Here is a 23624-nt window from a genome sequence, read left to right as displayed (position 1 = left end):
CCAGCCATATTGGCTCAGGAATTCTGGGAGTTGAAGTCCACAAGTCATAAAGGGGGCCATTGTTTCACACCCCTGTCCTTGGTAGGAACTGAAGCCTGCACATCACGGAGTAACCAAACCCACCAGAATACAGTCAGCCAGCTGAGATTTTTACTGGGGGGAATTTAATACCACTGAGTTATTTACAATCCAGAGAGGAGCTTTCCCGTGTCTAAAGCCGTTTTCTCCGGGGACAAGAAAGGTGGGCTTCATTTCAGTCAGGCAGGAAAGGGTCAGGGGCTCCCACTGAATCTTGGCGGCAGGCCACCCCTGAATCCTGGGAAGGGGTTGGTTTTTCCAGTCATCTGCAAGGAAAAGCGGACACAGGGAAAAATGAGGACGCCATCTCTGTTTACAGGCAGGTCCTCCACGTACGACCACAGTTGAGCCTGGAATTTAGGTTGCTAAATGAGAAATTTACTGCCCTCGCATAGTGAGGGGGGGGGAAAGGGATTTTTCCAGGAGGGAAGGGATGGATTGGGGAGGAATAAGAGGCAACATAGACCGGATCTTATGTGTGAAAGAGGGTGAAGACAGGCCCTCCCTAACAGTTCCCAGAGAATATTGTAGATTCAGATCGTACTTCATTTTGGCAAGATTCCGTCTAGAGGTGTGGAACAATACAGGTAGTCCTGGACTCACAACCACAATACACCCCCACATTTTTGTGGCTAAGCGAGACAATGATGAAGGGAGTTTCCCCCTCCTTTCCCCCCCCTTCTTGCCATAATTTGTTAAGTGAATCGCTGCAATTTTTAAGATAGTCACACGGTTGTTAAGGGAACTGGCTTCCCCTATGGACTTTGCTTGTCAGAAGGTTGCAAAAGGAGATCACATGATCCCGGGGACACTGCAACCGTTGTAAATACGAGCCAGTTGCTGAGCCTCTGAATTTTGATCACGTGCAGCAATGGTCGTTAAGTGTGAAAAACAGCCCTACGTCACTTTTTTCAGTGCCGCTGTAACTTCGAACTAAATGAACTGTTGTCAAGAGAGGACTAGCTGTATCGGCAAGATTAAAGCCAATATTTAGGATTTGTCGCCACGGCCCATCCCCGCCACACGAGTCCCCTCAAACATGGCCCTTTGATGACTTGTGGACTTCAAGTCCCAGAATTCCTCAGCCAGCCAAACTTGAAGGAATTCTGGGAGTTGAAGTCCACAAGTCATCAAAGGGCCAAGTTGGAAGACCCCTGCCTTAAATCTAACAAACAAAATGGAGGCTGGCTGAGGAATTCTGGGAGTTGAAGTCCACAAGTCATAAAAGGGCCCAGTTTGAAGACCCCTGCTATAGCCATTAAGAGGCCACATCTTACCTAATCTGGAATGAAGGTGTAACTGGGGATACAACCTTTGCAAACGCCTCTCGGCGTAATTTTTGGAAAAATGGGCTTCGCCTTTGAAATCCTTCTTGTTGGTAAACCTGCTTCAAAGAAGAGATATGTTTCTTGAGAACCAGGCAATCTCTTTTTGCACCATCAGCAATCACACTTTGGGCCACCGGACTGCGTCAGGCGGCTAACCAAAGATTTGCTAAAAAGGATTTTTAAAAAAAAATAAAATAAAATAAAATACAAATAAATCTCCCTATCTCAAATTTCTGCCCACAAAAAAGCACTTGTGGAGATGAAGCAGCTCCTTCTTAAGAATAATTATGGGAACGTATTGAAAAGAGATGAAAAAAAGAATTATTTCCCGGAGTAAATGTCTACTATGGAGATTCTCAGCCATCCAGGTCATGGTTGTCCCAAAGATGTTTGTTTTTTTTTTCAAAAGGCACCTGGACTTTGTTTTTCCTTGAAGATGTTTCGCTTCTCATTCAAGAAGCTTCTTCAGTTCTGACCGAATGGTGGAAGATGGAAGGATTTATAATCCTTGCAGTCATCTGGTCGTTTAGTATTCTTCCTGAGAATCGTTGAAGCCGCTTGGAGGTTTATCTATGCTCTCAGGGTCACCCGAATAGTGCAAATGGGTGTGGAGTCTTCTGTGATGACCCAGGGCACAGCACAAAGGCAATACAGTCAGCTGGCAATTCAAACTGCCCTTTAATTGCTCCAAATTTTCCCCAAATGCTCCCACGTTTCTGGCCAGCCTCCAAACAAAGGAAGACACACACACACACCTTCAGCCGCCTCTGGCTGCAAGCAGTTTCACATACAGTCTGATTAGGAGAGGAATTTACTCAAGGCTACGGAGATAGGAAAGAATGACACATACAGGGCTTTTTTTCTCATAGAACGCCCAGAACGGAGTTCCGGCACCTTTTTGGGATGGAACCTTGTAGGGTAGGCAAGGCGGGTTGTATGACGTGTGTGAGTTCCGGCACCTTTTTTTTTTTTTTTTTTTTAGAAAAAAAGCACTGGACACATACATCATAAACCTAATGAGTCTGTGTGAATACATGCTTGCCTGAGCAGTTTCAAAAGGGAAGCCAAAATACAGTCCGAGATCTTTGAACATCCAAGCAACGTTGTCAGCCAGTCCAATGGTCAGAGTTTCCGGGTTTCCAAGCAGAAGTCACAGAACAAGAGATCGGCAACAACACACACAAAACTCCAAGGAATCAGCGTTTGTTCCCGACAAATGCCTCTCCCCACAGCATCTTCTTAAATCTCAGTCTCCAGGTGTTCCTTGTGAAGAAGGGTGGGATGCTCTCCTCCCGAGTAGTTGAGCCTGCCTGCGTTGTCCCCTCCTTCTCTCCACTCTCCATACTCTAGGATCAGGAGGGGGTGGCCCTTGCTCATCGCCTGAACTCTGCCTCTCCTGTTCCTCCTGTCCCAATTCTGGCCTGCCTTGGCCTGCTCTTCCCCACATTCCTCTGAAGCCACAGACACCTCTCCCTCAACCTCCATAGTGTCCGTTCCAGCTCATTTTCCTCCGACGGAGGCATGACACCTTCTTGGAACTGCTGACAAGACTGTGTTGTTGTATCCCACCCCCCTCTGTTGAGGGAGGGCTGTTCAGTCTTAATGTAGATGGCCCCTTTGACCCTCCCTCCTTCAAACCATGGGTCCTCTCTGCCCAGAATGTGGACTTTGCCGTCTTCAAAACAGAGCACGGATAAACCTCCAAGCGGGCTCAATAACTCTCAGGAAGAGTACTAACGACCAGATGACTTTGTTTGTCCGAAGGTAGCAAAAAAGGGATCCCGTGCCCCCGGGGACGCTATCACCATCATAAAGATGAGTTAGTCGCCAAGCCTCTGGATTTTGATCCCGTGACCCCCGGAGATGCTTACAACAGGTCGTAAGTGTGAAACTAGGGTCCTAAGTCCTTCTTTTTCGGGGCCGTTGCAACTTCAAAGAGTTGGCCGAAATGGTATAGGGCAGGGGTAGGCAACCTTGGCTCTTTTATGACTCGTGGACTTCAACTCCCAGAATTCCTGAGCCAGCATGGCTCAGCTTGGAAACCTCTCCCTGTCCCCTCAGCATGGCTGGCTCAGGAATTCTGGGAGTTGAAGTCCACCAGTCATAAAAGAACCAAGGTTGCCTACCCCTGGTATAGGGTTTCCTGCCTGAGCAGGGGGTTGGACTAGATGCCCTCAAAGGTCCCTTCCAACTTTATTATTGTTGTTGTTGTTGTTGTTATTATTATTACTACTAAGAGAAACTTGAAGGGCTCCGCTCGGAAGAATCATCCGTTGTCGCTCTTGATTTGGGGCCCCCCATCTCTAAAGCTGCTTTAGCAGGGAAGAAAAACCATGATGCACAGCCTGTCAGAGTCGGTACCTGAGTTGGCCCGGGATTTTCAGCTTTTTGGTTTCCATCCCAGGGGCTTCCTTGGATGAGCCCCCTACCGGGGGCAAGCCGCGAGGGGTTTGATCCCGGAAGCTCTGCGGGAAAGGCTGGGTGGGAAAGGAAGACCGTCAGTGCCCTCGTGACGTTGGGGGGGGGGGTCCCCTTGGATACAGCCAGTCCTCAACTTACGACCGTTACTGAGCCCGGAATTACGGTCATTAAGTTGGGCTGGTCGTTAAGCGGGTCAGCCTGTGGCGGTGCCCAGTTTTACCACCTTTTCGGTGGCGGTCGTTAATTGAATCCATTGTCCACAATGGGCTATATTTTTCCCGACACTGGGATTAAATGCCAAGTTGGGGGGGGGGGGGTTCATACATTGTGGTCACATGACCACAGGATGCAGCCAATAGCAATACATGTAGACTAGTTGCTGGGTACACACAATGGGATCATGTGACCAGGCGGGTGGGTGTTGTAACTTCAAATGGGAGTCTTTAAGTAGCTCCGGGAAGATCCGTCGTTAAGTCTGAACGGTCACTAAGCGACCAGTCGTAAGTCGAGGGCTGCCTGTATCTTTCCTGGCTGTGCAATATTCGCAAACACACTCGCCCCGAATCATCCCTAGTCCTTCTCTTACACTTCTGTGTAGCATGCTAGGGAAAGCCCCAAACGTGTTTTTGTTCATCCAGTTTTAGGATTAAAACGGGGGGTTGGGCTAGATGACCTCTGAGGCCCCTTCCAGTTCTGCTATTGTGTTATTCCAATTAAGTAAAAAAGTAAAGGATACAGCTACTCTATGGATTCCCTCCTATTAAATGTGAGAGGACATTTTTCTTTCCTTCCTTCCTTCCTTCCTTCCTTCCTTCCTTCCTTCCTTCCTTCCTTCCTTCCTTCCTTTTTTCTTTCTTTTTCTATTTTCCTTTCTTCTTTTCCTTCCTTCCTTCCCCTTCCATCCTTCCTTCCTTCCTTCCTACTCACCTACTTACCTATCTTGCCCTTCCATCCTTCCTTGCTTCCTTCCTTCCTTCCTTCCTTCCTTCCTTGCTTCCTTCCTTCCTTCCTTCCTACCTACTCACCTACTTACCTATCTTCCCCTCCTTCCTTCTCTCCTTCCTTCCATTCTTCCTTCCTTCCTTCATACATACCTTCCTTCCCCTTCCTTTTCCTCCTTCCTTTCCTTCCTTCCTTCCTTTCACTTCTTTTCCTTCCTTCCTTCCTCCCTCCCTCCTTTTCCTTCCTTCCTTCCTTCCTTCCTTCTTTCTTTTTTTCTATTTTCCTTTCTTCTCCTTCCTACCTACCTACCTACCCACCTACTTACCTATCTTCCTTCCTTCCTTTTCCTTCCTTCCTTCCCTCCCTCCCTCCCTCCCTCCCTCCCTCATTTCATTCCTTCATTTCATTCATTCATTCGTCCGTCCGTTCTTTTTCCCCGTTGGGCGAAAGGGACGAGCCCCCTTACCCTCCTCAACCAGTCTTTGGGGAAGTACTGGAAAGGGGTGGCCAGGTGCGTGCCGGAGACCAGCAGAGGAAACGGGCTGTTGGTGACGATCAGCGCCGTCTTGTCCTGGTTGAATTCCGAAGACCTGAGCATGACGGCCGTCTCCCTCCGGTGCTGCTCCAAGCGCTCTTGAAAATCCGCATCGGTCAGAGGGATGAAATATTGGGTCTGGCCAGGGACAGGAAAAGCCCAGTTGTACGCAAAGTGGGGTGACACGAAAAAGCTTGAACCTGCACCCCCTTTTCATGAAAGCTCAACCAGGGCCTGGTGATGGTGGTCCTATATTCTCCCCCACCCCCCTCCCAAATTTCCATTTCTCTCCTGCTCTGATTCCACCCCATTCCTCTTTTTTTCTTTTAAAATGTTTTATGATTGTTACTTTAAAAAAATTCCATTTCTGCATTGAACAGTGTGTTGCCTAGGTATACACACGTATTAAAATATAACCATCTCCACGTGCGTAATAATCTTATCGAAATACAATCGTAGACTAGGACATAGCACTCCAAATGTTAAAAATAGGATGGCCTGCATTGACATTAGTTATATAACAATCAAAGTATTCACTAATCCGTTCAGAAACTTCCTGACGGTGAGAACAATTAACCAGTGGAACCACCTGCCTCCAGAAGCGGTGAATGCTCCAACACTGGAGGTTTTTAAGAAGAGACTGGACAGCCATTTGTCTGAAATGATATAGGGTTTTCCTGGCTGAGCAGGGGGTTGGACTAGATGACCTCCAAGGTCCCTTCCAACTTTATTATTATTATTAATTATTATTATTATTATTATTATTATTATTATTATTATTATTATTATCATCATCATCATTATCATCATTATCATCATTATATTATTATCATCATTATCATTATCATTATCATTATCATCATTATCATTATCATTATCATTATCATTATCATTATCATTATCATTATCATTATCATTATTATTAATTATTATTATTATTATTATTAAATCTTGCTTACATCATCCACATATTCTCATATTTCCAACTTTCTGACCTCTATTTTTATCGGCTAACCATTGATAAAATAATGTCCCATGTCATATCATATTCCGTTTCTTCTTTTTCTTTCATTTTTAACGTTAACCTATCCATTTCTGCGCATCCCAGTATTTTTTTTAATTATATTCTCCTCTGTAGGAGTTTCTTCATTTTTCCAAAATTGTGCACATACTAACCTAGCTACCCCATTCCTTAATCTGGTCCTGAAACCTTAGTTATCCCGTTTCCGTCGTGTGGCGAGAAACCTGGACATCTTGTCCCCTTCTGGGTGATCCCTAAGGGATCTTCTCTTGTTCCTCCAGCTCTGAAGACTGGATTAAACCGCTTAACCAATCAGCTCGCTTGGCCTTGGCACAGCCATTGTGAGGTGCCACCTCGGTGCACCTCACACCACTGAAGGAACTTCTTGGATGAGAAGGCAAACTTTTCCAAGATAAAAAAACAACTGAGGATATCCAGTTGCCTTTTGGAAAAAACACCTTTGGGTACCTCCACACACTAACTTACAGGAGCTGGAGAGGAATTTTGAGGAACGTCAACTCTCTGTAAGGAGGATCGAGTTGGGTCAGACATTATCTAACCAGGGTTTCTCAGCCTTGGCAACTTGAAGATGGTTGGACTTCAGCTCCCAGAATTCCCCAGCTTTCTGAAGAATGTGAAGATGGGTGGACTTCAAACTCCCACAATTCCCTAGCTATCTCAAGAACGTGAAGATGGGTGGACTTCAAACTCCCACAATTCCCCAGCTATCTCAAGAACTTGAAGAATGGTGGACTTCAGCTCCCAGAATTCCCTAGCTATCTCAAGAACGTGAAGATGGGTGGACTTCAAACTCCCACAATTCCCCAGCTATCTCAAGAACTTGAAGAATGGTGGACTTCAGCTCCCAGAATTCCCTAGCTATCTCAAGAACGTGAAGGTGGGTGGACTTCAAACTCCCAGAATCCCCCAGCTCTCTCAACAATTTGAAAATGAGTGGACTTCAGCTCCCAGAATTCCCCAGCTCAAACTCCATGAACTCAAACTCCAACCGCTTCACAGCCATCTCAGCAACATTAAGACCTGTGGACTTCGTCTCCCAGAATTCCTCAGCCAGCACAGCTGTGCTGGCTGGGGAATTCTGGGAGTCGAAGTCCACAGGTCTTAAAGTTGCCCATGTCGACAAAGACTGATCTAATCAAAGTTAGTTTTTTAGAAAGGAAATTTTCTGACAGGGTTGAACTTCACTCTTGCGAATGACCAACGCTTTACGAGAATAATTAATTGCTGGATTTGTACCGTGCAATGAATCTAATAAACTAAAACTTTTCCTTCTTTCAATTAAAAAAAAAACATTATTTACCAGGTTCGGATGGGGAGAGAAATGCAGCTCGTGCATCAAGAAGAAACTGCTCATCGTGCACGAAATCAACCTGGAAATAAAATAAATCTTGTCAATATTTTTTCCCCCGCTTGGACAAGGTTTCAAATCCTGACACGCCGAGTTCTTTTCTCAGAGGCCGGGAAAATCTATTTTTCTTTTAATGAGCAGAAGGGTGGAAATATTTTGGCACCTGGGTGACGTTTGGGAGACTCCTAGAAACAATTTTAAAAAAAAATCCAGCACTCAGAAAAATACAGGCAGTCCTCAATTTTAGGACCGCAACGAAGCCCAAAGTTTACGTTACTAAGGGGGAAAATTTGTCGAGCGAGTTTTCCTCCGTTTTACGATGTTTCTCCGTTGTTAAGTGAATCCTTGCAGTTGTTAAACTAATAACACGGTTGTTAAACAAATCTGGGCTTCCCCCGTTGACTTTGCTCATCAGAAGAGTCACAAAAGGGGGAATCACGTAACTCTGGGACGCTGCCACCGTCATAAATATGAGTCAGTTGTCAGGCATCCAGATGTGAGTCATGTGACCCTGGGGATGCTGCAACGGTCATAAGGGTGAAAAACGGTCATAGGTCCCTTTTTTTCAGTTCTGTTTGTCCGAAATGCCACAGGGTTTCCTGTTTGAGCAACGGGTTGGGCTAGAAGACCTCTAAAGGTCCCTTCCAACTCTGTTTTTGTGATTGCCATTTGTGGAATGTTATCTTGAAGCCATACAGTTCTTGAAGCCGTTCAGTTCTCATGTGTCATTCCTGCCTTTCATTCTTTGACCCCTTGCTTTCACGTGTCATTAATGACATGTCACCTCTACTGGATGGATGTGGGCGCTCCATCACTGGAGATTTTTAAGAAGAGGCTAGACAGTCACTTGTCTGAGACGGTCTAGGTTCTCCTGCTTGAGCAGGGGGCTGGACTAGAAGACCTCCAATGTCCCTTTCAACTTCTATTCTATTCTATTCTACTCCATTCCAATCCATATTTTCTATTCTATTCTATTCTATTCTATTCTATTCTATTCTATTCTATTCTGTTCTGTTCTGTTCTGTTCTGTTCTGTTTCCCTTCCCTTCCCTTCCCTTCCCTTCTATTCTATTCTATTCTATTCTATATCCCATTCTATATTTTCTATTCTATTCTATTCTATTTTATTCTATTCTATTCTATTTATTTCCCTTCCATTCTATTCTGTTCTATTTTCCTTTTATTCTATTCTATTCTATTCCATATTTTCTATTCTATTCTATTCTATTCTGTTCTATTCTATTCTATTTTCCTTCTATTCTATTCTGTTCTATTTTATTTTCCTTCTATTCTATTCTATTAATTTTCCTTCTATTCTATTCTGTTCTGTTCTGTTCTATTCTATTCATTCCATTCCCTATTTTCTATTCTATTCTATTCTATTCTATTCTATTCTATTCTATTCTATTCTATTCTATTCTACTCTACTCTACTCTACTCTACTCTACTCTATTCTATTAATTTTCCTTCTATTCTATTCTATTCTATTCTATTCTATTCTATTCTATTCTATTCTATTCTATTCTATTCTATTCTATTCCCTATTTTCTATTCTATTCTATTCTATTCTATTCTATTCTATTCTATTCTATTCTATTCTATTCTATTCTATTCTATTCTATTCTATATTCATCATTTGTTTTTGTACCCTATAAAAACACTCCATCCTCTTTAATAAACACTTTTGCTTGGCCTAAATTATCTGGTAATTCGGACATTCAGCTGGGCCAGGAAACTCCTTTTCAAAGGTTAAAGTCTCTCTCTGTGTGTCTCAAATTCAAGTTTCTTATCAGCTCCAGACCAAACTTGGTGTATTAAACCTTAACCTCAGAACTGAATGAGCACACTAACCGCAAAGCTTTGCGAACTCAGCCCACGACCTTGCAGATCAAACAGAAACACCTGTAACGGGCAAAGTTCACCTGGACTGATAAAGAATTTAGACTCTCAGGCTGGGGAAGGAGCAGAGAACTTCAGCAGAACGTGTCCTACAGAACTTGGCAAGATTTGAGTCGGCCTGGAGAACTAAGGGGAATCCACCGACATCTCTAACCGCGATCCCAAGGTCCTTCCTTTGTCGACATGAGGTGTGACACCCCCCCCACAAACAATTTCTGTCTATTTTGGGGAGGGGGTTTCCGAGTCAGCCATCTGAATTTAGTTTGAGGAGCGACAGTTGGGACTGTTACAGGAAGAGTTGCAGAGTTCCACGTATGGAACAGCTGTCTTCTGCTCTGTGACACAGATTCATAGAACACAGATTCCTTGTAAGGAGGACCACAAGGACCGTCCAATCCAACTTTTGCGGTAGGCAAGGAGACCGATTCAAACATCCACAAGAGGCGGCTTATTATGAAAGGAATAATAAGAGTTGAAAGGGACCTTAAAGATCTTCTAGTCCAACCCCCTGCTAAGGCAGGAGACCCTCTACCATTCCAGACAAAGGGTTGTCCAGTCTCTTCTTGAAAACTCCAGTGTTGGAGCACCCACAACTTCTGGAGGCCAGTAGTTCCACTGGTTAATTGTGCTCACTGTCAGGGCCAAACACGAAGAACGGTTGCTGGAATTGGATATGGCTAGTCTAATGAAAAGAAGGACAAGGGGGAACATGATAGCAGTCTTCCAGTATTTGAGAGGCTGCCCCAAAGAAGAGGGGGGGGGTCAAGCTATTCTCCAAAGCACCTGAAGGCAGGACAAGGAGCAACAGATGGGAACTAAACAAGGAGAGAAGCAACCGAGAACTAAGGAGAAACTTCCTGACTGTTAGAACAATTAACCAGTGGAACAACCTGCCTCCAGAAGCTGTGGATGCTCCAACACTGGAAGTTTTAAGAAGAGATTGGACAGCCATTTGTCCAAAATGGTCTAGGGTTTCCTGCCTGAGCAGGGTGTTGGACTAGATGACCTCCAAGGTCCCTTCCAACTTTATTATTATTACTACTACTACTACTATTATTATTATTATTATTATTATTATTATTATTATTATTATTATTATTATTATTATTATTATGGATCATCGCACAGTCAGCCAGATGTTCAGGCTGGATTTGGCATTTTTGTCCACCTATCGAGTCCTTCCCAAGGACCTGGGATAGGCAGATGTGGATGTTTGATGGTATCACAGATGTCGTCGCAGGATGGAAGCGGTTCCTAGTAAGGCCGCCTTTTGCAATTGACTAATGGCGAATTTGTCAATGCCGATGATGGTGTTCAAGTGGTGCTCCAGTTGTTTTGGGATTGCACCCAAGGCGCCTATGACTATTGGTACCACCCTTGCTTGCCTTTGACACAGTCTTTCTATTTCTATTTGTAGGTCTTTGTATTTTGTCATCTCCTCCAGTTCTTTCTCGTCTATTCTGCTGTCTCCAGGCACTGCCACGTCCACTATCCAGACTTTTTTGTCTTTCTTATCGACAATTGTTAAGTCCGGGGTGTTATGTGGCAGGTGCTTGTCTGTTTGAATTCTGAAGTCCCAGAGCAGTTTAATTTTATCATTTTCTATGACTTTCTCTATTTTATGATCCCACCAGTTTTTGCTTACAGGCAAATGATATTTCTTGCAGATCTTTCAATGCACCATTGTTGCTACTTTGTCATGCCGCTGCTTGTAGTCAGTCTGTGCAATCTTCTTGCAGCAGCTTACCAGGTCGTCTACTGTTTCTTCAGCGTCTTTGCATAGGCGGCACTTACTGTTTGTTGCTGTCTTCTCAATTTTGACTTTATATGCATCATCATCATCATCATCATCATCATCATCATCATCATCATCATCATCATCATCATCATCATCATCATTATTATTATTATTATTATTATTATTATTATTATTATTATTATTACTAGCTGTACCCAGTCACGCGTTGCTGTGGCTCAGTCTGGTAAAAGCGTGTGTTGCTTTTACGTCCAACAGATGGCGCTGTTTTTCAAAAAAAGCATGCTTTTACCTGTCACAGGTGTGACATCTATATAATAGTAGGTATATAAAAACACGCACGTATTCGAATGCAACATTGTGTCAAAATTTCAAAGCAATCGGTGAAGAACTTTCGGAGATTTAAGATTTTGAACAAACGAACATTTACATTTTTATTTATATAGATTATTATTATTATTATTATAAATGTGAGTCAGTTGCCAAGCATCTGAAATTTTGATCACATGGCCATTGGTCGTAAGTATGAAAACAGTCATAAGACGCCTTTTTCAGGGCCGTTGCAACTTTAAGCCGTCCCTAAGCGAACGACTGTAAGTCTGCTTTTAACTAGGATCAAGAACACGTAAAAATTGCTCCCCCAAATTCCCTGTTGGGATGCAAAAGATTCAGATATGAACAATGACCATTCTGATTTTTTTTTAAAATTTATTTGCAAGCAGGATCCTTTGACAGATGGAGTAAAAAAAAATAATGGGAAATCGTGAGAGAAACTCGAGTTGACGAAACGGAGCTGTAGATCTCAACTTTTCTGGTTAGCTTCGAGCGGGATGTGGAATGTAAATTGTCAGCTGAAGTTGGCGTATTGACAACATTCGGATAAGAATTCCCATTTGGCCTTGAATTACTTTGAAAAAGAACTTTGCAAATCCCTGTCCTGACACTGTGTTTGTCAACCCCGGAATAAACAGGACAATATTTGTCCTAGCAACCATCTCCACGCTATTTGTATTTTGCTGTCTGGAAGAGGACATTTTGACATCTGCCTGCAAGAATTTTGTACTGGTGAAGCACAGCTGCTCATCGAACTGACGTTCCTGAGAATTTCCCCTGAAATGTTTACGGGACTTTTAGCCAGTTATTCTTCGTGGTTCTCGTTTCGTTCTCATCCTTCCCAGTTAAAAATGTTAACAGGGGTTCTTTGAAATATCTGCTTTTTTTTTTTTTTTACTGGTGGAAGATGTCCTGAGTTAGGGCAGGGGTTCCCAACCCCCGGTCCGTGGACCGGTACCGGGCCATGACATGCCAGCAACTGGACAAACACAAGCAAGCAAAGCCCCTTAAAGCAGTGGTTCTCAACCTGTGGGTCGGGACCCCATTTGGGGTCGATCGACCATTTCATGGGGGTCGCCAAGCAAGGCTGTCCGCCATTTTTTTTGTCCGCCATTTTTTCCCCCTTTTCCGGCGGGTGCCTTACCTCCCTTGGGCTGGGCCAGCTGGTGGTCGGCCTGCTCCGTCTCTGCCGCTTGCCAGCTACCCCTCGGCCGGCGCAGGGGGCGGAACCACGCATGCGCGGCGCTCCTGGGCAGGGAAAGTCCTCGACTTACGACCGGTTGGGTAGTCCTCGACTTACGACCGGTTTAGTCCTCGACTTACGACCAGTTTAGTCCTCGACTTACGACCGGTTGGGGTCGCGGCATTAAAAAGGTTGAGAACCACTGCCTTAAAGTGTCAAACTTAGCAGAAATGGCTGAGATCTCTGCTTATTTGAAGGATCATTCACAAGAAAGATACATTTCGGTTTGGAGAAGATGGATAGATTATATTCAGAATAAATATGGGACTAAAAAGTTCCATTTAGCTTATGAGTAAATTTTAGAGTATTATTATTATTTATAGTTTATTATAGGGGAATCTTTATTAGTTTCAATTATATGATATTATTATTTTTAGTATTAGTATTGTTTTAACAATTTGGATATTGTATTGTTTACTAATTAGGATATTAATTTGTTTATGTTTTTATTATTACTATGTTTACTTTTAATTTGTTTATACTCATGCTAAAGGGAGTTAAAGCGCATTATGGACTTGGTTATTTATATAGTTGGTTAATGTTAGTTAGATTATGATTATTATATTTGTAATCCTGTATCCAGCTCTGGGAAGTCCGTGGAAAAACCTCTCTCCATGGAACCGGTCCCTGGTGCCCAAAAGATTGGGGACCTCTGCTTTAGGTAACAATTTTACGGAGAAACCCAATTGAGAGGTGCATTCCAGCATCCCCGTGGTCACGTGATCCAAATTCAGAGACCCTTGGCAACTGACTCGTACTTACGACGGCCGCAGCGTCCCGGGGTCACGTGATCCCCTTGTGCGACTTTCTGACAAGCCAAATCCATGGGGGGGAAACCCGATTCACTTACCAGCTGTGTTACTAATTAATCAAGGGCAGGGATTCACTTAGTAACTGGGGCAAGGAAAGTCGTAAAATAGGGGCAAAATTTACTTAACAATTGTTTCGCTCAGCAACGGAGTCCTCGGGGGCTCTCTGAGCTTGGTGGTTTTCTTGCAGATGTTTCATAACCTGACTAGGGAACATCATCAGCAGTGCTAGAAGAGAGTGAAGAGGAGAAAAGGAAAGAAGGGAGGGAAGGAGGGAAGGAAGGAAGGAAGGAAGGAAGGAAGGAAGGAAGGAAGGAAGGAAGGAAGGAAGGAAGGAAGGAAGGAAGGAAGGAAGGTGGGGTCCCTGGCATTCTTTGAGCTTGGTGGCATTCTTTCGTAACCTGAATAGAAAACATCACCAGTGGTAGAAGGAAGGAAGGGAAGGAGGAAGGGAGGGAGGAAGGGAGGAAGGAAGGGAGGAAGGAAGGAAGGAAGGAAGGGAAAGGAAAGGAAAGGAAAGGAAAGGAAAGGAAAGGAAAGGAAAGGAAAGGAAAGGAAAGGAAAAGAAAGGAAAGGAAAGGAAAAGAAAGGAAAAGAAAGGAGAAGAACTGTGGGGGTCCTTCGTGCTCTCTGAGCTGGGTGGCTTTCTTTCAGACGTCTCTTGACCCAACTAGGGAACAGCATCAGTTCTAGAAGGGAGTAGGGTTTGCTCTCTGTTTATATACAATAGTTTGCGTGTTTTCCCGCCTTCCTTGGCAGTTCCTTGATAGTTCCTTGATCAGGTGATTGTTTTCTGCTTGACCCTTTCATTGGGCATTAATCGCAAATAATAATAATAATAATAATAATAATAATAATAATAATAATAATAATAATAATAATAATAATAATAATAATAATAATACTCAATAGGTAGACAAAAATGCCAAATCCAGTCTGAACATCTGGCAGACTGTGCGATGATGATCAATAATAATAATAATAATAATAATAATAATAATAATAATAATAATAATAATAATAATAATAAGAAGAAGAAGAAGAAGAAGAAGAAGAAGAAGAAGAAGAAGAAGAAGAAGAAGAAGAAGAAGAAGAAGAAGAAGAAGAAGAAGAAGAAACAAAAAAAAGACCAGAAGCCATCCTCTCCAGCCAGCAGCACCCAGGTAACCCCTACACCGTTCGTGTGAACAGGGCAAATTCCCCTTCTGGTTCCCAGGAAGGCGACAGCACCCAGCTGACTCGGAAGGGCAATCCGGGTCGCGCTCCGCCGGCTGGGAACCTCCCCTCCCGCTACGAAGCGGCTGCAACCCACCCAACCCCAAGCAGACTCTGCACGCGTGATTAGCCCCGCGTGCAAACGGGCGGTCGTCTGCACCCAGCTCCAGGGCGACCCTCCCTCGCACCCTCGGCAATCCCCGCCCAGTGCCAGGGCGCAGCCTTCCCCAACCTGGCGCCCGCTGCAAAAGCAGCGCGGGTGGGCTTCCCCTGCCTGCGGGACCCCCACCCCTTCCCTCCCCGACCCACGCTACGGGAGGAGGCGCTGGAGGAGGAGGAGGAGGCGGCGGCCCTCTGCTCGAGCTCAGAGACCCGCCGCCCCTCCGCAAAGGGGATCCCCTGCCGCGCCTTCCTGCGCGCAATCCCCGCCCAGCCCGCGGGCGCAAAGCGAAAGAGAAAGCGGAGCTCCGCCGGGCCTCCCCGCCTCCTCCTCCTCCTCCGCCGCTGCTCCTGCGTGCACCGCCGGGCCATGTTGCGCTGCGCTCCGCTCGGAGGAGCCGCTGCGCCCTATCCAGAGCCCTTTTGCGCAGCCGGCTCGGGGCTGCCCGGCCGGCGGCTGCTCCTGCTGCTCCTGCTGCGGCTGTTCCTGGACGGGGACGCCGCCGTCGCCGCCGCCTCCCCCGCCGCCGCTTCCTCGGACCTCGGCATGGGTAAGTGGCGCTCCGGGGCGTGTGCAGAGGGCTGGCGCAGTCCCTCGAACCCGGGACCGGTCCGAGCCACCCGGCGCCGCTTCTCCGCCAGCCGCCGGGCAGAGCGGAGGAGCGGCCGGGCTGTTGGAGCTGATCCAGCCGGGCGTTTTACAACGTCTCGGACGCTTGGACTATGTCCCTACCTGGCGGGTTGGGAGCTCAGGTGTGTAATACCTGGAGAGGCCAGGTAGGAAAACAAGAGCTGCAGGGGCCGGTAGTTCTCGACTTACAACCGTTCAGTTACCGGCCCTGGGGGGGGGGAAAGGTGATGTGTGCCAGGTCCTCACACTTACGACCGTCCCCACGGTGTCGTGCGATCCAAAGTCCCATGCTTCCCAGCTGCCGTGGATTCCCAGGCGGTCCCAGCATCCCAGGCTCGTGGGATGACGAATGTGACTTTGTCGAAACGTCGCCAGGACACTTCTAATTCTACGCGGGAGAAAACCCGAATAACTAAAGACCTGCATATATATATATAGAGAGAGAGATAGATAGATATAGATAGATAGATAGATAGATAGATAGATAGATAGATAGATAGATAGATAGATAGATAGATAGATAGATAGATAGATATCTTGAGGAACATCAAGAGAAGGCAGAATTTAGATCAAGAGAAATAGGGATTACTAATTTACCAAACCACGACACAGTTTTAAATCTAGATTAGTTTTGAAAGGATGTCAGTCAGGCCATTAGTTCAAGTAGTCCTCCACTTACGACCACGACAGACTCCCAAATTTCTCTTGCTAAACGAAACACTTGTTAAGGGGAGTTTTGCCCGCCCCATTTGACAACCTTTTTTGCCACCGCCGTTAAACAAATCATGGCCGTTGTTAATTTAGTAACACGGTTGTTAAGTGAATCCGGCTTCCCCCACTGACTTTGCTTGTCGGAAGGTCGCCAAAGGGGATCGCGTGACACCCTCCCCCTTGGGACACTGCAACTGGCATAAGTACATGTCAGTTGCCAGGCTTCTGAATTTTGGTCACGTGACTACGAGTATGCTGCAACGTTGTTGTTTTTTTTGCGGTGATTATGAAGGTTATTCGCAGCGGCTGTTAAGCCATCGCACGGTCGTTAAGCGGATTTGGCTGGGAAGGCCACCCAGGGCGATGGCCCGAGCCTGGGATGCTGGGACTGACCGCCTGGGAATACACGGCAGGTGGGAAGCATGGGACTTTGGATCGCACGACACCGCGGGAACGGTTTTAAGTGTGAGGACCTGGACACGGTCATTAAGCGGATTTGGCTGGGAAGGCCACCCAGGGCGATGGCACGAGCCTGGGATGCTGGGACCGCCTGGGAATACACGGCAGGTGAGGGGGCCATAACTCCCCCATGCTGGCTGAGGAATTCTGGGAGTTGAAGTCCACGAGTCATGAGGGGGCCATAGTTTCCCCATGCTGGCTGAGGAATTCTGGGAATTGAAGTCCATGAGTCATAAAAGAGCCAAGGTTGCCTACCCCTGGACTAGACAGTCACTTGTCTGAAATGATATAGGGTCTCCTGCATGAGCAGAGGGTTGGACTAGAAGACCTCCAAGGTCCCTATGATTCTATTAGGGAGGGAGGGAGGAAGGAAGGAAGGAAGGAAGGAAGGAAGGAAGGAAGGAAGGAAGGAAGGAAGGAAGGAAGGAAGGAAGGAAGTGAATAAAATCCCTTCAGAAGGAAGGAAGGAAGGAAGGAAGGAAGGAAGGAAGGAAGGAAGGAAGGACTGGACAACCACCTGTCTGGAATGGTAGATAGTCTCCTGCTTGAGCAGGGGTTGGGCTAGAAGACCTCTAAGGCCCCTTCCAACCCTCTTATTCTCTTATGTTGAATCCTATCTTGCCTTTGGTCCAATAGCTCCCTCTGGTGTGTGGATAAAAGTCTCTCTTCCAATTTGAAGACTGGGGGAGGCAGGAATGAGGTCCCTTCCCCATCCAATTTCTAGTACTGCCACAGGCACAAAAGCCAGCTAAGTGGCTTTGGACCAATCACCAGGAGGCTGTGAGTTCTAGTCCTGCCCTAGGCACGAAACCCAGCTGGCTGCCTTTGGACCAATCACCAGGAGGTTGTGAATTCTAGTCCCGCCCAGGAATGAAAATTTGCTGGCTGACATTAGGCCAGCAAATTTTGTCTCTCTGTCTCCAGCCTACCTTACAGGGTTGTTGTGGGGAAAATAGGAGGAGGAAGGACTATTATGTATTTTCACTGCCTTGGGTAATGAAAAACAGGGTAAAATCTATATTCTAATCATATTCCCGTCTTTTAAATTTGGGGAGGCATTTTAAAGTCACCAATGACAGGAAGTTTTATTTTTTTTAAAAAACAACAACAATGGATCATAGCTGCTGAAATCAGCCTGCCTGGCCATCCAAATCAGAAATTCTAATTTCTTATTGTAGGAATTTGTTGTTGTTAGTTGCAAAGTCGTGTCCGACCCATCGCAACCCCACAGACCACGTTCCTCCAGGCCTTCCTGTCCTCTACCATCTTCTGGAGTCCATTGAAGCTCACGCCTGCTGCTTCAGGGACTCCATCCAGCCACCTCATTCTCTGTCATCCCCTTCTTCTCTTGCCCTCCATCTTTCCCAGCATCAGGCCCTTCTCCAGTGAGTCCTTCCTTCTCATTAGGTGGCCAAAGGACCTGAGTTTCAACTTCAGGATCTGGCCTTCTAAAGAGCAGTCAGGGTTGATCTCCTCTAGGACTGACCGGTTGGATCGCCTTGCAGTCCAGGGGACTCGCAGGAGTAGAAATAAGGCCTGACTTTTTCGGGGGATAACCTTTGGAATTGCAAAGTGCTAAAGTCTTCTCTTTATAGCAGTCCAGCCTGCGAGAAAACGGGCTGACTCTTGGCTTTGGCAGGGAGAAAATCATAAATAACATAATTACCCTGTTAACATTACTATCTTCTGTTATGTTTTCACTCTGGAGCTGCTGAGATGCCAGAAGCTGGAAGAGAAATTGGTTTTCTTGCTTTCCAAGTCTTTGGGGAGGAGGAATTTTAAAAAAAAAATCTCCCTCCAATCCAATTGTGGAAAACTTTCCAATGCAGCAAGTCCTCCACTTACAACAGTCTGTTTATGCGTTACTTATATGTCAGGGTGTAGGTCTATACATATGTTGTGTATAGAGCATGTTTTAAATGTGTGTTATGTATATGTACACTTTGAGAGCCAGCAACTCAATTTCATTTTTAATGTGTGCCGTTGTGCCCACAGGAAAAAAATGACAATAAAGGTTCTCCAATCTTGCTCAATAGTAGTAACTGTGAGGGGGACCTCGGAGTCCTAGTGGACGATCCCTTAAACATGAGCCAGCCGTGTGCTGCAGCTGCCAAAAAAGCCAACACAGTGCTGGGCTGCATTAACAGAGGGATTGAATCAAGATCACGTGAAGTATTAATACCACTTTACAATGCCTTGGTAAGGCCACACTTGGAATATTGCATCCAGTTTTGGTCACCACGATGTAAAAAAGATGCTGAGACTCTAGAAAGAGTGCAGAGAAGAGCAACAATGATAATTAGGGGACTGGAGGCTAAAACATATAAGGAATGGTTGCTGGAATTAGGTATGTCTAGTTTAATGAAGAGAAGGACGAGGGGGGACATGATAGCAGTGTTCCAGTATCTCAGGGTCTGCCCCAAAGAAGAGGGAGTCAAGCTATTTTCCAAAGCGCCTGGAGGCAGGACAAGAAGCAACGGGTGGAAACTAATCAAGGAGAGAAGCAACCTAGAACTAAGGAGAAACTTCCTGACAGTGAGAACAATTAATCAGTGGAACAACCTGCCTCCAGAAGTGGTGAATGCTCCAACACTGGAAGTTTTTAAGAAGAAACTGGACAGCCATTTGTCCGAAATGGTATAGGGTTTCCTGCCTGAGCAGGGGGTTGGACTAGATGACCTTCAAGGTCCCTTCCAACTTTACTATTATTATTATTATTATTATTATTATTATTATTATTATTATTATTNGGGCTTCCTCTCCAGCTCTCCAGCCCACCAAATCTTTATCAACTCTGGGCACAATAACCTTGGATTCCCACGGCTGAGTTATTGTTGTTATGACTCGCTGGACTCTCATCCACATTCCCTCTCCCAGCATCATCGAACTCTAAAAGCGATAAAGAAAAGATGGCTCCATTTCCATCTGTTGTCAAAACAAGAACATCCGATGTTAGTGGCGTTGACATCACGTTTGGGTTTCGTTGGAATTTGGGCGGGGAAACACCCCAAACTCCTGGCTCTGCAAACTGGATTGTGAAATCAGAAGAGAAAGGAAAACTAGTTTATATTTTATTTTATTTTATTATCTTATTTTATTATTTTATTTTATCTGCCCCAAAGAAGAGGGGGTCAAATTATTCTCCAAAGCACCGGAGGGCAGGACGAGAAACAATGGTTGGAAACTGACCAAAGAGAGGAGCAACCTGGAATTAAGGAAAAACTTCCTAACAGTGAAGACAATTAACCAGTGGAACAGCTTGCCACCAGAAGTTGTGGGTGCTCCATCACTGGATGTTTTTAAGAAGAGATTGGACAGTCACATGTCTGAGATGGTTTAGGTTCTCCTGCTTGAGCGGAGGGCTGGACTAGAAGACCTCCAAGGTCCCTTCCACTCTGTCCTGTCCTGTCCTGTTCTGTTCTGTCCTGTCCGGTCTTGTCCGGTCCGGTCTTATCCTATCCTATCCTATCCTATCCTATCCTATCCTATCCTATCCTATTCTATTCTATTCTATTCTATTCTATTCTATTCTATATTCCTATTCTATATTCCTATTCTGTTCTATTCTATTCCATTCTATTCCATTCCATTCCATTCTCTATTTTCTATTCTATTCTATTCTATTCTATTCTATTCTATTCTATTGTATTCTATTCTGTATTTTTCTGCATTCTATTCTATTCCATTCCATTCTCTATTTTCTATTCTATTCTATTCTATTCTATTCCATTCCATTTTATTTTATTTTATTCTATTCTATTCTATTCTATTCTATTCTATTCTATTCTATTCTATTCTATTCTATTCTATTCTATTCTATTCTATTCTATTCTGTATTTTTCTGCATTCTATTCTATTCTATTCCATTCCATTCCATTCTCTATTTTCTATTCCATTCCATTCTGTTCTATTCTATTCCATTCTATTCTATTCTCCAAGGCGCCTGAAGGCAGGACAAGAATCAACGGATGGAAACTCACCAAGGAGAGAAGCAACCTGGAACTAAGGAGACATTTCCTGACAACGAGACTGTCTTCTAATATTTGGGGGGCTAAGCATCAAAATATTTAAGAATTAAACCCTCCAGGATCTGACCTCTGTCTGCAAGATTGGCAGTCTGTAAAGAAAATGAAGTCATTTATACAGATGCTAATTCCTTGAGTATTCTACTTAGAAGCTTGGCAGTTAGAAGTGTCCCCTGTGTGTGTGCGTGGGGGGGGGACTTATTTTTGCTTTTGAACATGTTTCTCAATGGGCCGAAACGGCGCATTTAATCATAGTGACTTTGTCTTTGTATGTATGCAAAAGTGTCTGTAATTGGGGACAGAGAGGGCCAGGCTGGGACATATGCCCCCCCCCTGAATTCTTGGGGGTATCCAATTTGTGGTCCCTTTTACAGGTAGTCCTTGACTTAGGACCAGAATTGAGGGCACAATTTCCTTTGCTAAGCGAGGCAGTTGCCCCGTTTTATGACCTTTCTTGCCACAGTCGTTAAGCGAATCACTGCAGTTGTTAAGTTAGCAACCCGGTTGTTAAGTGAATCTGGCTTCCCCCATTGACTTTGCTTGTCAGAAGGTCGCAAAAGGGGATCGCGTGACACCCCCCCGGGACGCTGCGACCGTCATAAATACGAGCCAGTTGCCAAGTGTCCGAATTTTGATAGGGATGCTAAAAACGGTCGTAAGTGAGAAAAACAGACATAAGTCCCTTTTTTTCAGTGCAGCTGTAACTTCGAACGGTCACTAAACAAACGGTTATAAGTTGAGGACTGCCTGTATGTATTGGGGAAAGGGAGAGGCTGAATGGGCCAAATGTGTGCTGTGATCCTTCAGAGGTTTGGGGCCACCCAAATCACCTGTTTCAACTGCTGAGCCCCCCCCCCCCGCCCCGCACAAATATCCTAATGGTGCCACCCACGTCTGGAGAGCAGCTGTAGCCAATCAGTCAGAATGGAGGTGGAAGGGACCTAGGAGGTCTTCTAGTCCAGCCCCCTGCTCAAGCAGGAAACCCTATACCAGGGGTAGGCAACCTTGGCTCGTTTATGACTCGTGGACTTCAACTCCCAGAATTCCTGAGCCAGCCATGCTGAGGGGAAAGGGAGAGGTTTCCAAGCTGAGCCATGCTGGCTCAGGAATTCTGGAAGTTGAAGTCCACGAGTCATGAAGGGGCCATAGTTCCCCCATGCTGGCACAGGAATTCTGGGAGTTGAAGTCCACCAGTCATAAAAGAGCCAAGGTTGCCTACCCCTGGTCTAGGAGGCTCACCGCTTAGAACAGGAGGACTTAGGACAGGGGTAGGCAACCTTGGCCCCTTCATGACTGGTGGACTTCAACTCCCAGAATTCCTGAGCCAGCATGGCTCAGCTTGGAAACCTCTCCATTCCCCTCAGCATGGCTGGCTCAGGAATTCTGGGAGTTGAAGTCCACCAGTCATCAAAGAGCCAAGGTTGCCTACCCCTGACCTATACCATTTCAGATAAATGGTTGTCCAGTCTCTTCTTAAAAACTTCCAGTGTTGGAGCACCCACAACTTCTGGAGGCAGGTTGTTCCACTGGTTAATTGTCCTCACTGTCAGGAAGTTTCTCCTTAATTCCAGGTTGCTTCTCTCCTTGGTGAGTTTCCATCCGTTGTTTCTCGTCCTGCCTTCCGGTGCTTTGGAGAAGAGGTTGACTCCCCTCCTGGTTCAACGTCAGACCACGTTCTGCGTATCTCTTCAGATGAAACTCATCAGACGAAGGGAAGAAGCTTCTTGGGTAAGAAGCGAAACGTTTCCAAAGGAAGGAAGGAAGACCCAAGAAAGCCGAGTTGCCTTTTGGAAAAAGCATCTCGGAGACGACCATGATGGATTGACAATCTCCATAGACATAGACATTGAAACATAAGGAGCTACCACGGCCGAAGCCTTCTTCCCATTCTTCTAAACCAGGAGTCTCCAAACCTATCAATCAGAACAGAGCTGGAAGGGACCTTGGAGGTCTTCTAGCCCAGCCCCCTGCTCAAGCAAGGGAAACCTATACCACGGGTGTCAAACTCGCCACGTCATGTGACATGTCACGACTTCTTTTGCATTGCCGGAGTGGGGATGGGCATGGCCTCTGCCTGATGCAACTGGCCCACCCTAGATCCCTGCCCTAGACTGTCTCAGACAAACTGGTCTCCAGTCTCTTCTTTAAAAACCCCCAGTATGAAGCACCCACAACTCTAGAAAGAGTGCAGAGAAGATCAACAAAGATGATTAGGGGACTGGAGGCTAAAACATATAAGGAACGGTTGCTGGAATTGGGTATGTCCAGTTTAATGAAGAGAAGGACGAGGGGGGACAGGATAGCAGGGTTCCAATCTCTCAGGGGCTGCCCCAAAGAAGAGGAAGTCAAGCTATTCTCCAAAGCGCCTGAAGGCAGGAGAAGAAGCAACGGATGGAAACTCATCAAGGAGAGAAGCAACCTAGATCTAAGGAGAAACTTCCTGACATTGAGAACAATTAACCAGTGGAACAGCCTGCCTCCAGAAGTGGTGAATGCTCCAACACTGGAGGTTTTTAAGAAGAGACTGGACAGCCATTTGTCCGAAATGGTATAGGGTTTTCCTGGCTGAGCAGGGGTTTGGACTAGATGACCTCCAAGGTCCCTTCCAACATCATTATTATTATTATGGATGGGGAGGAACAGACTCAGACTCAACCCTTCCAAGACCGAGTGGCTGTGGTTGCCGGCGCC

General features: G+C 45.6%; 1 protein-coding gene across 1 annotated transcript; it reads right to left on the bottom strand.

Annotated features, from left to right (window-relative positions):
* Positions 1-150: 150 nt before the first annotated feature.
* On the bottom strand, positions 151-7700 carry TSGA13 (testis specific 13). Its single transcript, XM_029286695.1, has 5 exons — positions 7647-7700; positions 5236-5442; positions 3768-3883; positions 1356-1462; positions 151-344 (listed from the first exon to the last, which is right to left on the bottom strand). Exons 1-5 carry the CDS (start codon positions 7698-7700, stop codon positions 151-153), a joined length of 678 nt encoding a protein of 225 aa, XP_029142528.1.
* Positions 7701-23624: the final 15924 nt, after the last annotated feature.

Source organism: Protobothrops mucrosquamatus, unplaced genomic scaffold (assembly GCF_001527695.2).
Source record: "Protobothrops mucrosquamatus isolate PMUCROS unplaced genomic scaffold, P.Mucros_1.0 scaffold4608, whole genome shotgun sequence".
NCBI classification, from domain to species: Eukaryota; Metazoa; Chordata; class Lepidosauria; order Squamata; family Viperidae; genus Protobothrops; species Protobothrops mucrosquamatus.
Note: the sequence above shows the minus strand (reverse complement) of the source record. Positions and strands in the feature narration are given on the sequence as shown.